The sequence below is a fragment of the Mytilus trossulus genome, chromosome 12, assembly GCF_036588685.1.
Source record: "Mytilus trossulus isolate FHL-02 chromosome 12, PNRI_Mtr1.1.1.hap1, whole genome shotgun sequence".
NCBI lineage: Eukaryota > Metazoa > Mollusca > Bivalvia > Mytilida > Mytilidae > Mytilus > Mytilus trossulus.
In genome coordinates this window covers 52050564-52065664 of record NC_086384.1, presented here as the reverse complement: position 1 = coordinate 52065664, position 15101 = coordinate 52050564, and the positions used below count along the sequence as shown (strand labels likewise).

Sequence of the window (15101 nt, the reverse complement as noted above, 5' to 3'; positions counted from 1 at the left end):
ATAATGTACAACAATTATATAGTACAGCCAAACTACAACAAAATTAAGACTTGTCTCAGTTAATACAATCAATATTTTTAGTTTTGTCACTAATATTTAGCTGTTTGAAATTTCAAAGCAGAACAAAAAAAAAAAAAAAAAAAAAAAAAAATGATTTCCTGATAAACTTTGTAAGCACAAGCAAAATGAACAGAAAATCAAGCTGTTTATTATAAAGAGTCAAAATCTAAACTGAAAAATTTAATGATTCAATATTCATTTTATATATACAGAAAATTTTCTAAAAAAAAATTCAGTATTTCTAAATATGTATGTCACTTTTCATGAAAACAAAAATCTGAGACAGCCATTAAAAAAAGAAGAAAAAAAGAAAAAAGAAGCAAACATTGAGAAAATTTTTACTCCCAGAGGACTTACGGGAAAATTGATAGACCAAATGCGAGGCTGGATCTAGCAAGCTTCGTTCATGCTTTGTTTGAAGTATACATTCATTTGTAACCCTTTGTAGGTAGATTTGTTCATTAGTGAGGCGTTGTGAGTATATTTGGTATATCATTCGCCCGGTCATTTGGTCATTTTGTAGAATATCTGGAAGAACACAAATTGGTAGTAATTAGAGAAAACAACGATAAAACATTTGATTCCTTACCTGGGGGGAGGGGCATCATATGATGGGGAAACAGTGGGTGGTGGAGTGGCGGTGGCGGCTGTTGATCTTGCCCATGTAGATGTAGGTGGGTGTGGTTGTGTGCATGATTGTGGGTGTGTCCTGCAGCAGCCAGTCTTTGCGCCATCCCGTATTGGTGAGCTGCCATGGGATCGACCATGGCAAGCCTCTCTGCTTGCATTCTCTCTATGGACAATCTTTCTAAGGTATTTGCGTATGCCATCTCTGCTGTTTGGAGTGGGGGTAACCCTATAGGGACAAGACAATGTTTAACAATTTCAAATCCCAACACTTTTACTTTTAGCCATTTTATTTGAAATGCATGCTGGCAAAAAACAAAACAAAATCTGTAAGTTTCTGGTACTTTCAGATTGATCTTGAATTTAAACGTCTGCGAAACACTGGTATAAGCATATTATTGAACATGTTATGTTATTGTATTATATCAGTGCATCAAATAAATAAATGATTTCTCAGCTTCTCCCTGTACCTATGTGCTTCTTAATATCCCCCTGCCCCTCCAACTTTCTGTAAGGCATATCAGCATAAAAATCATAAATATATTTATACACAAAAGGCAAAATCTGGCATATCACAAGATTTACATAGTATGAGGTGTTTTTCTTCTTCATATAGTATGAGGTTTCAATTGACACATAGTATGAGCTTTTGTCAAGACCTGCATAGAGATATTTGTTATTCAATGTAAAGTTTTTTTTGTGCTCTGAATTCAATTAAGTAAAGGCAAACCGTAATAAGAATTAATACTTAAGCCACGCTCCAACAGTCAAACTTTATTTTTTACTACAAAGTAAGCAATTATACTTATATCAATTTTACGGTCTGTAATATATTTTATAAATTTCTTTATTTTGATAACTTTAGCTTTTATACATAATTTTGGTAAAATTCTACCGACTCTAATCTTAATACACTTTGGTGATTGAGATACTACTCAACAAGTGAAATCAAAATTGTTGTTTCTTCAATTTTTAGATTTATAATTTTTTTTTTTCAACCATGTACTCTGTCTTACCTAATCTCTCCAGCCTTTCTCTTTCTCTCTGCATCAGATCACTAGCTAGACTGGTGGGAGGGTACACTCCAGGGAGGTGATGGCCACCAGGCTGGCCCGGTGGCATCAACTGTCCTGATGGAGGGTAACCACCGTATCGTCTCTGAATTTCTAGCCAGTGTGGATCCATTGGGTTAGCACCAGGTGGAAGCAACCTTTCTAAACCTATAAATATAAAAACACTTGTCTAAAACTGAAATCTTTTCATCCCTACATACTGTATAGTGACTAAAAGTCACATGTATGACTCTTCAGTGACAATTACTGAACTCATCAATGACATGATAGAGTGGGCCTTCATTCCTGTATTCCTTTCATTTTAAAACCAGATGCTCCGCAGGGCGTAGCTTTATACGACCGCAGAGGTTGAACCCTGAACGGTTGGGGCAAGTATGGACACAACATTCAAGCTGGATTCCGCTCTAAATTTGGATTGTGATTAAATAGTTGACACAGCATAGGTTTCTGACACAGAATGAATGTGTTCAAATGAACTTAAAATTTTTGTTTTCTCTTAGAGCAATTCACTATGCTGTTGAATATTAATCCTCTCAAAAAAATGTTTGAAGAAATTTTCTTTTTATTTATGAAATTTCAAATGAGAAAAAAACCCAATTTTTTAATCACATCCCCCTTTCCCTTATTCCAAAACTAATTTCAATTAAAATATTCTAATGGAGTTTGCAACAATTACTACTCATTTAAATACATCATAAAATATTAAGATGTAAAAAAACTGCATGTTATCACTGAATGGTAAAGATTATTTAAATTTATCAGTTGGTAGTAAAAAGTGAATATACATTGTATATTGTATATAACAAAGATTTAAGTTGATTCTGGACAAAGAAAGATAACTCCAATTAAAAAAAAATTCTTGCAGATATTTCTTGCTTACTATACTGGACAAAGAAAGATAACTCTTAATTTAAAAAAATTTGTAATTTCACAATATTGTGAAATTAGATATTTCTTGCCATTGCACAATACTGTGCAATTGAAAAGACTTGCTATTGCACAATACTTAATATAATAATTTTAGATCCTGTTTGGACCAACTTGAAAACTGGGCCCATAATCAAAAATCTAAGTACATGTTTGGATTCAGCATATCAAAGAGGCCCAAGAATTTAATTTTTGTTAAAATCACTTAGTTTAATTTTGGACCCTTTGAACTTTAATTTAGACCAATTTTAAAACTGGACCAAAAATTAAGAATCTACATACACAGTTAGATTTGGCATATCAAAGAACCCCAATTATTCAATTTTTGATGAAATCAAACAATGTTTAATTTTGGACCTCGATTTGGGCCAACTTGAAAACTGGGCCAATAATCAAAAATCTAAATACATTTTTAGATTCAGCATATCAAAGAACTCCAAGGTTTCAATTTTTGTTAAAATCAAACTAAGTTTAATTTTGGACCCTTTGGACCTTAATGTAGACCAATTTGAAAACGGGACCAAAAATTAAGAATCTACATACACAGTTAGATTCGGCATATTAAAGAACCCCAATTATTCAATTTTGATGAAATCAAACAAAGTTTAATTTTGGACCCTTTGGGCCCCTTTTTCCTTAACTGTTGGGACCAAAACTCCCAAAATCAATACCAACCTTCCTTTTATAGTCATAAACCTTGTGTTTAAATTTCATAGATTTCTATTTACTTATACTAACGCTATGGTTCAAAAACCAAGAAAAATGCTTATTTGGGTCCCTTTTTGGCCCCTAATTCCTAACTGACCGAAACTCCCAAAATCAATACCAACCTTCCTTTTGTGGTCATAAACATTGTGTTTAAATTTCATTGATTTCTATTTACTTTAACTAAAGTTATTGTGCGAAAACCAAGAATAATGCTTATTTGGGCCCTTTTTTGGCCCCTAATTCCTAAACTGTTAAAACCAAAACTCCCAAAATCAATCCAAACCTTTCTTTTGTGGTCATAAACCTTGTGTCAAAATTTCATAGATTTCTATTAACTTAAACTAAAGTTATAGTGCGAAAACCAAGAAAATGCTTATTTGGGCCCTTTTTGGCCCCTAATTCCTAAAATGTTGGGACCAAAACTCCCAAAATCAATACCAGCCTTCCTTTTATGGTCATAAACCTTGTGGTAAAATTTCATAGATTTCTATTCACTTTTACTAAAGTTAGAGTGCGAAAACTAAAAGTATTCGGACGACGACGACGACGACGACGCCAACGTGATAGCAATATACGACGAAATTTTTTTTAAAATTTGCGGTCATATTAAAAATAATTTAATTCTATTCTTTACATTTATTGTCCATTTTTTTATGATTTCTCCATTCTTTAGCACCCTATATTTTCTATTCTGTATTCTTTTTTTGCCTGGTTTTCTCTATTCTTTATTTTTTTTACCTTTTTTATGTAGTATTGTTGCAATCAGACCCTCATAATTGTGAGCCACAACTGATTGACATTAGTATGAATATGGTAAATTGTCAATGTATTGTAAAATTGTTATTAGCCTAACATAACATAAACAAACACTTGGCAAAAAAAAGAAGATATGGCTTAAATGAAGATGATACCTAATGGGATGATAACATATATTTTCAAAAATCATGATTGTAATAAAGCAAAAAAGTGTCTATCTGGTATTACTGTTCCTATTGAATTGTTTACCTGGAGGTTTCATTTCTATTTCTTTTAACTTCTCCCTCATCTCCATTTCTCTGATTTCTCTTTCTCTTATCTCACGCTCTCTGGCGTCTCGTTCACGCTTGTCTCTTTCAAGCTCTAATTCTAGCCTGCAATACAAAAAATATTAAATCATTTCTATAATACTTCTTGTGTAATTATACATTTTTGCATGTGTAAAGATTTTGTGTATGTTCACACTTTTTGTGTAGTTTGTATGTGTAGATGTTTTCCAATCAGATGAATAAATATTGAATTTTAATATTTTTCTGATGTCACAATTTCATATCAGTCAGCAATATCGGAAACATTAGGCTTCCAGCATCATGGAATTACCAAAATCATAAATTTCTTTTTTTACCATACTTGGTGGCAAATTTATCTAATATTACTGAGCTAAGACTTACCTTTCCCTGGAGCCTGGAGGATACATCCTGTAAGCTAACAATGGGTCCATACTTGGTGGCATATGTCCATAGGGATGTGATCTAGAGGGATCTCCCATTGTGTGAGGCTTGGCATATTCCCCAAGTTGTCGTAATGCTGGTGTGTCATGGTATGATCTTGGCCGTTCATAATGAGATGAAGGAACGTTACTGACAATTTGTGCGTCTGCTGTAGGGTTAGGAGGTGGGGTGTCAGGCTTCTTCTACAAATAAAACATTTCAAACCTTTAATTTTTAATTTGAGTTTATTGTGTATATTTTGTAGTTTCCTATACCATGTATAACATCTATTATCACTAAAACTGAAGGTTTCTCAAATAATATGTTATTTAACCTATTGTTTTGTTAATAAATAAATTCTTAAGTTTTCCTGTTAAATTTGTTGCACATTATTCACGTTGGGGCCTTATATAGCCAACTATATGGATTGGTATTTTCATTGTTGAAGACTGTACCATGGCCTATTACTGCCATAACTGACTTCATTTGAACTCTGGTGTTTTTTTTGTTCCAAGATCAATCATACTTCATAACATCCTTATTTTTATACTAAAATCAGTATCTTGAATTTTTTTTACTGGTCTTCCTTTTTTAGACAATTAACCCTTATTTCATTGTTATTGTCAAAAAGCACAAATACATATATAAAACATTACCAAAGCGTGTTTGAGTACTGTCTGAGAAAAACAGATACAAATCACACGTACAGCTAAAAATACCTTTTCCTCGACCTTAATTGGTGTTTGGACAGGTGGAGCTGGTGTTGACGGAGCCTGGCGTTTCTGTGCTAACTTAGAATCCGCTGGTGCTTTAAATATGAAATCACAGCGGGAACAGGAATTGTTATCTCCCCTGGCAAGTATTCGTAACAATCTGTAAATAGTTAAAAAGATGAAACGTAAATAAATAAAAACTCAGGAACCTGTAATTCATTGGTTGTTGTTTGTTTATGTGTTAAATATTTGTTTTTCGTTAATTTTTTTTACATAAATAAGGCAGTTAGTTTTCTCGTTTGAATTGCTTTACATTGTCATTTCAGGGCCTTTCATAGGGAACTATGCAGTATTGTTTTTGCTCATTGTTCAAGGCCATACAGTGACCTATAGTTATTAATTTCTGTGTCATTTTGGTCTCTTGTTGAGAGTTGTCACATTGGCAATCATACAACATCTTCTTTTTTATATTTAGGAACGATACAAATTGCCGTTGCAAAGGCAAAATTCAAAACTTAAATAAAGTTCATTTGATTTACATTGTTGTGTACTAATATAGAGAGTTGATTCTTAACAGAGACAATACAGTATTTATATTTTTTAGGATGATGTATGTTAATGTCCAGTGGCAAATATAATTAACAAAATATGAAGATTTTCTGCTCCTTACAAAACTGACATGAGTAAAATTGTCTTTGATTTTGCATCTGAACATTAAGCCTATGCGCAGTTATATCTAGATCACTGAGGCAATTATATTTTCTTATCCTAGAGTTTTAATGCAGAAGACATTTGCATACACACATTCATGTTACAAGTAGTAATATTTATGAAGTATCTTTTTTCAGAATTAGAATGAAATATAAGACTTTCAGGACTTCTCCTGACTCTTTATTTACTATCAATATGAGGAAAAATAAATTCAAACAGCCTAGAATCAGTCTTACCAAGTCCTACTTGGCTATTTCTAATTTACTATATTTGTGCTGCAACTTTACTTTTATGGATCTTTTTTAATTGGTAAAGTCCCCTTTTTCACATCTCTTTACAACTTACCATCTATTCAGTACTTACATTGCACCTTTAATTAAGTGGATCTCAGTATTACATTTTATTACTAGAACCATATATAATTTCCCATTTTTTTCAGGGTGCCACATGTGGGGCAGGATCTGCTTACTTTTCCAGAGCACGGGAGATGACCCAGTTTTTGGTGGGGTTTGTGTTACTAAGTCTTTAGTTTTCTATGTTGTGTCATGTGTACTGTTATCTGTCTGTTTGACTTTTCATTTTTAGCCATGACGTGGTCAGTTTATTTTCTATTTTCAATCTATGAGATTGACTGTCTCTCTGGTATCTTTTGCCCCTCTTTTACCCCATATCTATATAAGAAGTACTTACATTGCAGCTTTACTTCTGTGGACCTCCACATTACATTTTGTTGGTTCCGGTCCAGGAGTTAATGTTCCTTCCCTGTCTGAATCTGTTTCTTCTTCCATCACTTCAACTACTGGTTCCGATTGTTCTATTTTCCCTTGCTCACCACTATCAACCCTTTCTGTTTTAACTATGATTGGTGGATCACATGGTTTGATTACATCACACACATTTGTAGGAGTTTCTACAGGTTTGACCAAATCTGGTTCAGTTTTTATAAAGTCTTTAGCACTATCCATCAGCACTGGATGGGGCGCACAATGCCCAGAATCTTTGAATTCCTTTTTCACGTCCTGTTTCGGTGAAACAGGAGGGGAATGTGGTTCTTGTTTAATGTTTTGAATGAGATCTACAGATAACGACATCTGATGTTGTGGCACTAAAGGCAGTGACAATGGCCTGCTTGTTCTTGGAACTTCTGACGATTGGTCAGTACTAGAGTTCACAGGTCGTAATGGTGGTGGAACTTGATCAAGCTTTGACGACGGCAACACTTGATCTGTCAACGGTTTAGATGACGAAGGTGACACAGTTGATGATATTTTATCATGAAATGGAGAAAATGGTCCTTCTGAATGTTTTGATAACAGTTTCTGTTGATTTGGTGAATATGGCCTTTCGGAAGTCCTTTGCACAATAGGTTTAGGAAGTGATGGATGTGATTGCTCTGTATTCCTAATAGGAAAGTTTTTGTAAAAATTTGGTGAATACGGTCTTGATGATGACTTTTGTTGATATGGTGACACAGATCGTTCTTGTAGTTTTTGGATTTTTAACTGATCACTTGTTGACGCTAGTGGCACAGAATTATGGCCACTGCTCAGTGACTGTAATGATGACAATGGTGGAATTTCTGGTAATCTTGACGTAGCCTTAGAAATGGGCAAGTTTTTGTCTGTAAAAGCTGATTGTTCTTGAGGTAATGATGTAATCGGTCGTCTTGCAAATGGATCTGGTGCCCTCTGGTCTGTTTGTTTGTTGATTGAAGCTGCCAATGAGGTGGGAACCAGTGGCGGGGGTACCTGCGATATTGGAGGTGGTATTGGAGAATTATTGGTTATATTTTCCACATTTTTGATAGTCTGTGATGTTGAGGATGGAATTAAAGATGGTGGAGGACAGTGAGGAGGAAGGTGCTGGATTACAGGAGGTGTGCTGGAATGAAGAGGTTCAAGAGGGGAAGTAACTCTCAAAGGTGGTGATAAGAAATGAGATTTAGGAGGTGTAGGTGATTTAGCTGGGGTTTCCGGCTTCACATCTACATCAGAAACAGGTGGTAACGGTTTACTGACGTCAGTGTCTACAGAATGAGGAGTGCTGGGAGGAGACGAAGAACTGAGATCATCCTGCAAAGAACAAAGAGATCATGCAGACACAGTCATAGTTATGTACATATACTAATACAGTATAGTGGGTTATTTTCACGGCGTGTAAATTTTTGTTTATTTTCATGGATAGAACAAAATTGCCAAAAATTCCACAATTTTAAAGTGCACGTGTAAAGAGATTGCTAAAAGTTTTGTATTCGCCAAAGTAATAACTGCCAAAATATTTCTTAAACCTTATTCAATGAAAATCGTGAAATTTTACACCCACGAAAATAACCCTGCTATAAGGTACTGTGAAGAACTTTTATAAATGGATATAAACTCTCATGGTTTATTGTAAGTTATAGTAATTTTACTTACAAACAATAATATAATAAGTTCTTCCCATTGTGGCTATTTTTTCGTAAAGAGTGAATGTTCAATCACAGCGCCATGCTTGTTTAAAACAAATAAATTCAAAAAATGTACAAAATTTCAATTGCTTGCATTTGTAACTTTATTTCCTGAATGATTGTGCTGCAGTTTGTTTTTTGAAAAAGTTGATACATATTTCTGTTTTGATGAAGAGAAGTGTATTGTGTTTAAAGATACAAAAATTGCCTACAAAAGAAGAAGATTGTGGAACTCACAACAAGTACTTAAATTTATAGGTTTTGTTTTACACTGAAATCCATGAAAATTAGTCTGAACAAGTTAAATAAAAGTTCTTTCACAGCAGATAACAAGAGTAAGTACTGTATAGCATTATTTAAAATCATTCTTGGTGGAGACCTTTTGTAGCCAATGCTGATGACTTTTGATGATTCACTCTGGGTTATCTCAAAAGTTTTAAATTTTTTAATGTGCACTTTAGGTCAAATAGGATGTGTAGACAAAATATCTAGAAAATCTACATACAAGTGTGCTGGGCAAGTGTTTTGATTTTTTGGTCCTTACAGAGAATTAGTGTTAAATATCTTGGTCATAAATAGTGGTATTACTTTACACCAATAACAATCACTCAGTTGATCTGTGATTCACACCAGCAGGAATGTTTCTATAAATTCACATTGTGTAAACAGTAGATTCATAAATATTTGTGGATTCAGAATTTCAGTTCCAGATAGCTGAAGTTATGCAAGGTCAAGTCAAAGGCATTTTAATCCAACTCTTAACCTTATTTTGAACATGTTAAATTATATTTTTATCATTGAATAAAAAAAATTAATAAAGTAAATAGATTTCACATTTAAGGAAGTATTAGAAAATAAACCTTTTCTCTATGAAAAGAAAGTTCAGAGCCAGGTGAGCTAAAAATGTGTGTACCTTATAACCCAACAAAATTTTCAGTTTTCCATAAAAGTTTCAACAGTGAATAGAAATTTTATCTTTACCAACTATGCTGAATTTGCCACAGATATGATATCTTTGTTGATGTGTCTTGGGCATTCCAAATCACTTCTTATTTCAAACTTTCAATTTTTGTACATAAATTAGGTGATTAGTTTTCTTGTTTGAATTGTTTTTCATTGTCATTTTGAGGCCTTTATAGCTGATTATGTGGTATGGGCTTTGTTGAAGGCTGTACAGTGACCTATAGTTGTTAATTTCTGTGTCATTTTGGTCCCTTGTGGAGAGTTGTCTCATTGGCAATCATACCACATCTTCTTTTTTTTATATTTACCTGATTATTTTCTATATCTCCGTCATTCCCATTCTCCTCTTCATCGTTCCCTGATAAACTACTGCTATCTGATTCAGAGTCGGATTGTTCCTGTTTAAAAATGTATAAAAAAATAGATTAAACTTAAAAGCATTGGCAAATGTATTGTTTTAAAATTATCAAATTTAAAAAAAAAAAAGGACTTTCAACTTATCAAATTCTATATTTATATCAAAAAATATTTTCTTCATAAATTCTGGCATGGTGCTTGTATAACATGTATATGAATTTGGAAAATTCTGCTATTAGAAGTTAGTCTTACTGCTTGTTTTTTCTTCTTTTTGGATATTTTATCCTCTGTATCAGAGTTTAGCTGCCTCTTCTTCCCTTTAATGGGACTATCTGTATCTTTCTATATAAAATAAAATAAACAATTGATGGTCTAAGTTAACACTGTTTTAATAACTTTTCAAACAAGGTGCTTCTCGGCTACAACCTCATAATATGCTCAACCAAGAACTGCACAATAATTTACGTATAAGCATAGTGCATGAGTTCATTTTCAGTTTTGTTTGTGCAATAGTTGAATATTTTTTAATATTTTAATTCTTGAATTATTTATTTTTATTACATTAACCATGGACAATTAAATCGAAATAACAAAGAGAATGAAAGAAATTATTGATTGTTGATGCGACACAGAAATTATCAGATTTAATTCTTATGTGAAATTATTGTTTTTTATTTCACTGGGAAAACACAATGATTTCTTACAACCAATGCAATATAAAGTGGGATTTGTTTGTTTTTTTAAACTAAAGAGTTGTCTATCTTGTTCATTGATTAACATACCTTATTTAATTTAGAGTCGGTACTACTATTGCTAGTTGTACTATTTTCACTCGGTGATTTAGGTTCAGAATTTTTGTGAAACAGAGAATTATCTACAATATCTGGACTACTGTTACTATTGTTTCTATCTTTCTTTTTCTTCTTTGCCTGAAATCAGATAATGAAAATAAATAACAGAACTGACTTTAGTTTAACCTCTCAATATTACAGCTACAATGTCAAACAAAATTTAATATTTGCTGCTTCTAAACCAAACATGCAGACCTTTAGGCTGTTATATTAGTCAGGTTGTTGTCTCCTTGACACACTCCCCAATTCCATTCTCATTTTTTTCTCTGACCAGAAAACATAATGCCCATAAATGGGGCATAAAAATCAACAGTTGTATGTACTGTAGCTAGTATGGGTAATCTATTTTTCATTTCAGTTTCATTTCCTTTACTTCAATTCCTGTTTAATATATGAAAAGAATCTTAAAATTTCGTTACACTTACAGAATCACGTGTTTGTCGTGTTCGCATGTCTTGCTTGCCACTCAAAGAATCTTCTTCTTTGACTGGCTTGAACAAAAAGGAAGGATTTTCTTTTGGACTGTCTAGGGGGCGCTCCTCCCCATATCGTTTGAAGTGCAGACGACACTCTGTGCATCGTAAACCTTTATCTTTTCCGGCATGGTGCCAGTCTTTGGAAACTGAAAGAAAGAGATGAAATTATGTTCTCACATAATTATGTTTGATTATTTCAGGTTTGCTGTTAACAATTAAAATGTTGATGATTTTTTTAGTCGGAATGAAGAATGGTAACTACAGAGTCCAATTCTGGTTTTATTCATGTCATTTCTTTAAGTTTTTAATGTGTTAAAGAACATTATAAAACAGATATACTGGTGATGTTTGTGGTTAATAAATTCTTTAAAGAGCCATTTGGTCAGACCTTAAACACACATTCATTATTTATCTTGGTCTTATAACCATGTCAGTTGGGTGCACCTTAAACACACATTCATTATATATCTTGGCCTTATAACCATGTCAGTTGGGTGCACCTTAAACACACATTCATTATATATCTTGGACTGATAACCAGGTCAGTTCATTTTAAATTTCATCAACATTTATTGTATACAAAATCTAATGCAGATCCCTGTTAAGAAGTAGGTTGATTCGGGTGAATTTACATTACCAGCATTATACTTGAGTTTATAATTATAATAAGTTTGTTTATACATCTTCAAAACTAAACCAATCAGTTACAAGAAAATTCCCGCAATGCAATTTTGTTTTAGAGGTGTACCAGTAAATATACACATCAAACACATATGTTCCAATTTTTTGCAGGCCTTTATTTTGACAAGAGCTTGTAAGATTGTACATTTTGTCAATTGTTAAACAAACTTTATGTATCTTTTTCTAATGTTAATGTTTTTTTTGATATAATCGTACAACTTTTCCTCTATTTCAACAAGATTAGCAACAAGGGAAATAACCTTTCCTACACTTGAAAAATTTGACATGTGATAATTAAACTTATTCTCATATCAGTTTATTTTACATACATAAAAGGGGGAGATAACTTAATCTAATAACAGCTTATTAACATACATAAAATGGGAGATAACTATACCTGTTGTTAAACAATGACGACATGAGTATCCAGATTCTCTGCTGCCTCCACTGTCGTCAGAGTCCTGGTCAGAACATTCACTGGCAGAACTAGCATCCACTACAATAGAAAATGTGGTCAGTGTCAACACATGTATTTCAAATTATCAAAATATCTGACAAAAAATAATGTGCTGCTAACATGTTGTAAAGTGTTTTAGCTTTCAAGCCTTGGTCAATTTAACTAAAACCTAAAAATTTCAGTCCAAATGAACAAAGATATATTTGACCTGAACTATATATCAGGCAAAAAGTCCTATTCACTAGACAATGTGATTGTTTTTACCTCGACTGTAAAAGAAACTTGGCTGTACTTTGACCTGTAATGGGTTACTTTTTACACATTGTCACAATTTTTGACTTAAGATATAGAGTTGTCTCATTGGCACTCAAACTACATCTTCTTATTTCTATTCATAGTTCTTTTTTTTTTACAAAAACAAGGAATTGAGCTGAAAGGGTGAATGATTGAGACCCTTATCTTTCTACAATATAAATTTATTAAATAAAAAAATATGAGTTCCCTAGATGGTCATTAAAGTTGTTGGATTGCTGTCTCACTTAATTTTTCAATATATCTCTTCTTATTTTAATATACTATTTAAATAATCTAAGGCAAGTACATTTTAAGTACCACTCATGATTTCTATCCTTGGCTTTTCTTTTTAGGATACTGTGGATTCATTTATTTTCCTGGATTAATGACAAGTTGTATTTTATGGATATATGATTTCGTGGTTTTGCTAAAGGATGCATATATATACATTCCTGTAGACAATTCTTAATTCATTGAATAGTTCTCAAAGGAACCAGGTTTATAAATTAATACGACATACACACGTTTCATCTACAGAAGACTCATCAGTGACTCTCAGATCAAAATAGTTATACAGCCAAACAAGTACAAAGTTGAAGAGCATTGAGGACCTAAAATTCCTATAAGTTGTGCTAGATACAGCTAAGGTAATATATTCCTGGGATAAGAAAACTGTACCCATGAAAACCATGAAAATTAGTATCCAACAAATACTACAAATACTAATGACTGCACAGTAAGTTTGCTCTCAAGTCTGTAGACTAACACAAGTTCACATGTATTGACACACATGACAAGAGAATCAATACATATCTCACGTCTTATCTAAACGTACTTAACAAGTTTATATGTTATTTTTTAACCTGATTAAACATATGACAACATATTCTTTTAGATCCCACACAATATTGAATATACAGTTTGTCGAAAGTTTATAATGTACAAAGACTTATAATTGGTCCATATGTTTGTTCAGGCCAAACACTCGTTCTTCATTTGGTTTCGATTTAAAGCCGATTAAATTGATATGGCAGGTTCATTCAAACATCAACAAATACATAAAGTCGATTTAAAATCTGTCTTTTAATAAGTATGAATTATGTAAAAGTTTAATTAAAACTTCAGCAAGCTATTGCAAGTAAGATCTTATCTCTCTGATGAACTACTTGACAATTCACAATCAAAATGGTGGAGGCTTATAAATCCCTTTTGTACGAGAAATGTAAATATAGGAAAATTTTAAAGAACTCAAAACAAGTTTTGCCATATCAGTTTATTTTGTTCCCAGGAAAGGCAAAATATTTCAGGCTAAAATTTTCAACAAAAGAGTACCTATTGTACTTACATTGTAGCTCTTACATTTTTTCTTTTGGTCACAAAGTTTGCAAATATCATGTTTTGACATGGGTGGAAAATGTACTCAAGTAACATTTTGAATACCACATTTACATCAATTGTACTAAGAAAACATTATTCACTACATTTTCTAATGTCTCCTTCTGATATTATGATGGTATCTTCTTTAAGAAAGTATGTTCGAGCTGAGTTTTCAATTGCTGTTACACAAATTATTTTACAGAGCTTTTGTTAAAGTAACAGTTTTTATCGACATAAATCAAATCTATCTATATATATCTTATTTGTATTTCCAATCAGAAGGAACATCATCAGGAAAGGGGATTTGCCAAGTGACTTACAGAATTCACTAGATGCTGGTCTTTGAGATCATGGGAGGGGGAGGGGGGTTTGGCAAGAGGCTTACAGAATTCACTAGATGCTGGTCTTTGAGATCGTGGGAGGGGGATTTGGCAAATGACTTACAGAATTCACTAGATGCTGGTCTTTGAGATCATGGGAGGGGGAGGGGGGTTTGGCAAGAGGCTTACAGAATTCACTAGATGCTGGTCTTTGAGATCGTGGGAGGGGGATTTGGCAATTGACTTACAGAATTCACTAGATGCTGGTCTTTGAGATCGTGGGAGGGGCAAGTGACTTACAGAATTCACTAGATGCTGGTCTTTGAGATCGTGGGAGGGGGATTTGGCGAATGACTTACAGAATTCACTAGATGCTGGTCTTTGAGATCGTGGGAAGGGTTTGGTGAATGACTTACAGAATTCACTAGATGCTGGTCTTTGTGATCGTGGGAGGGGGATTTGGCGAATGACTTACAGAATTCACTAGATGCTGGTCTTTGTGATCGTGGGAGGGGGATTTGGCGAATGACTTACAGAATTCACTAGATGCTGGTCTTTGAGATCGTGGGAGGGGCAAGTGACTTACAGAATTCA

At 33.3% G+C, this 15101-nt stretch overlaps 1 protein-coding gene across 6 annotated transcripts in view; it reads right to left on the bottom strand.

Moving 5' to 3' along the window:
• The window catches only part of LOC134692807 (arginine-glutamic acid dipeptide repeats protein-like), an 83404-nt gene that overhangs the window by 4603 nt on the left and 63700 nt on the right, over positions 1 to 15101 (bottom strand). For 3 of the 6 annotated variants that reach the window (XM_063553369.1, XM_063553374.1, XM_063553373.1), the window contains 11 exons: positions 12457 to 12555; positions 11328 to 11524; positions 10834 to 10980; positions 10304 to 10393; positions 10003 to 10092; positions 6976 to 8357; positions 5569 to 5734; positions 4823 to 5064; positions 4401 to 4525; positions 1704 to 1907; positions 650 to 916 (listed from right to left, as the gene is read on the bottom strand). In XM_063553369.1, the coding sequence (XP_063409439.1) occupies positions 650 to 916; positions 1704 to 1907; positions 4401 to 4525; positions 4823 to 5064; positions 5569 to 5734; positions 6976 to 8357; positions 10003 to 10092; positions 10304 to 10393; positions 10834 to 10980; positions 11328 to 11524; positions 12457 to 12555 (3009 nt within the window). Of the gene's footprint in view, positions 1 to 417; positions 589 to 649; positions 917 to 1703; positions 1908 to 4400; positions 4526 to 4822; positions 5065 to 5568; positions 5735 to 6975; positions 8358 to 10002; positions 10093 to 10303; positions 10394 to 10833; positions 10981 to 11327; positions 11525 to 12456; positions 12556 to 15101 lie in introns of all 6 variants that reach the window. The other 3 variants (XM_063553371.1, XM_063553370.1, XM_063553372.1) reach the window with 3 other exon arrangements.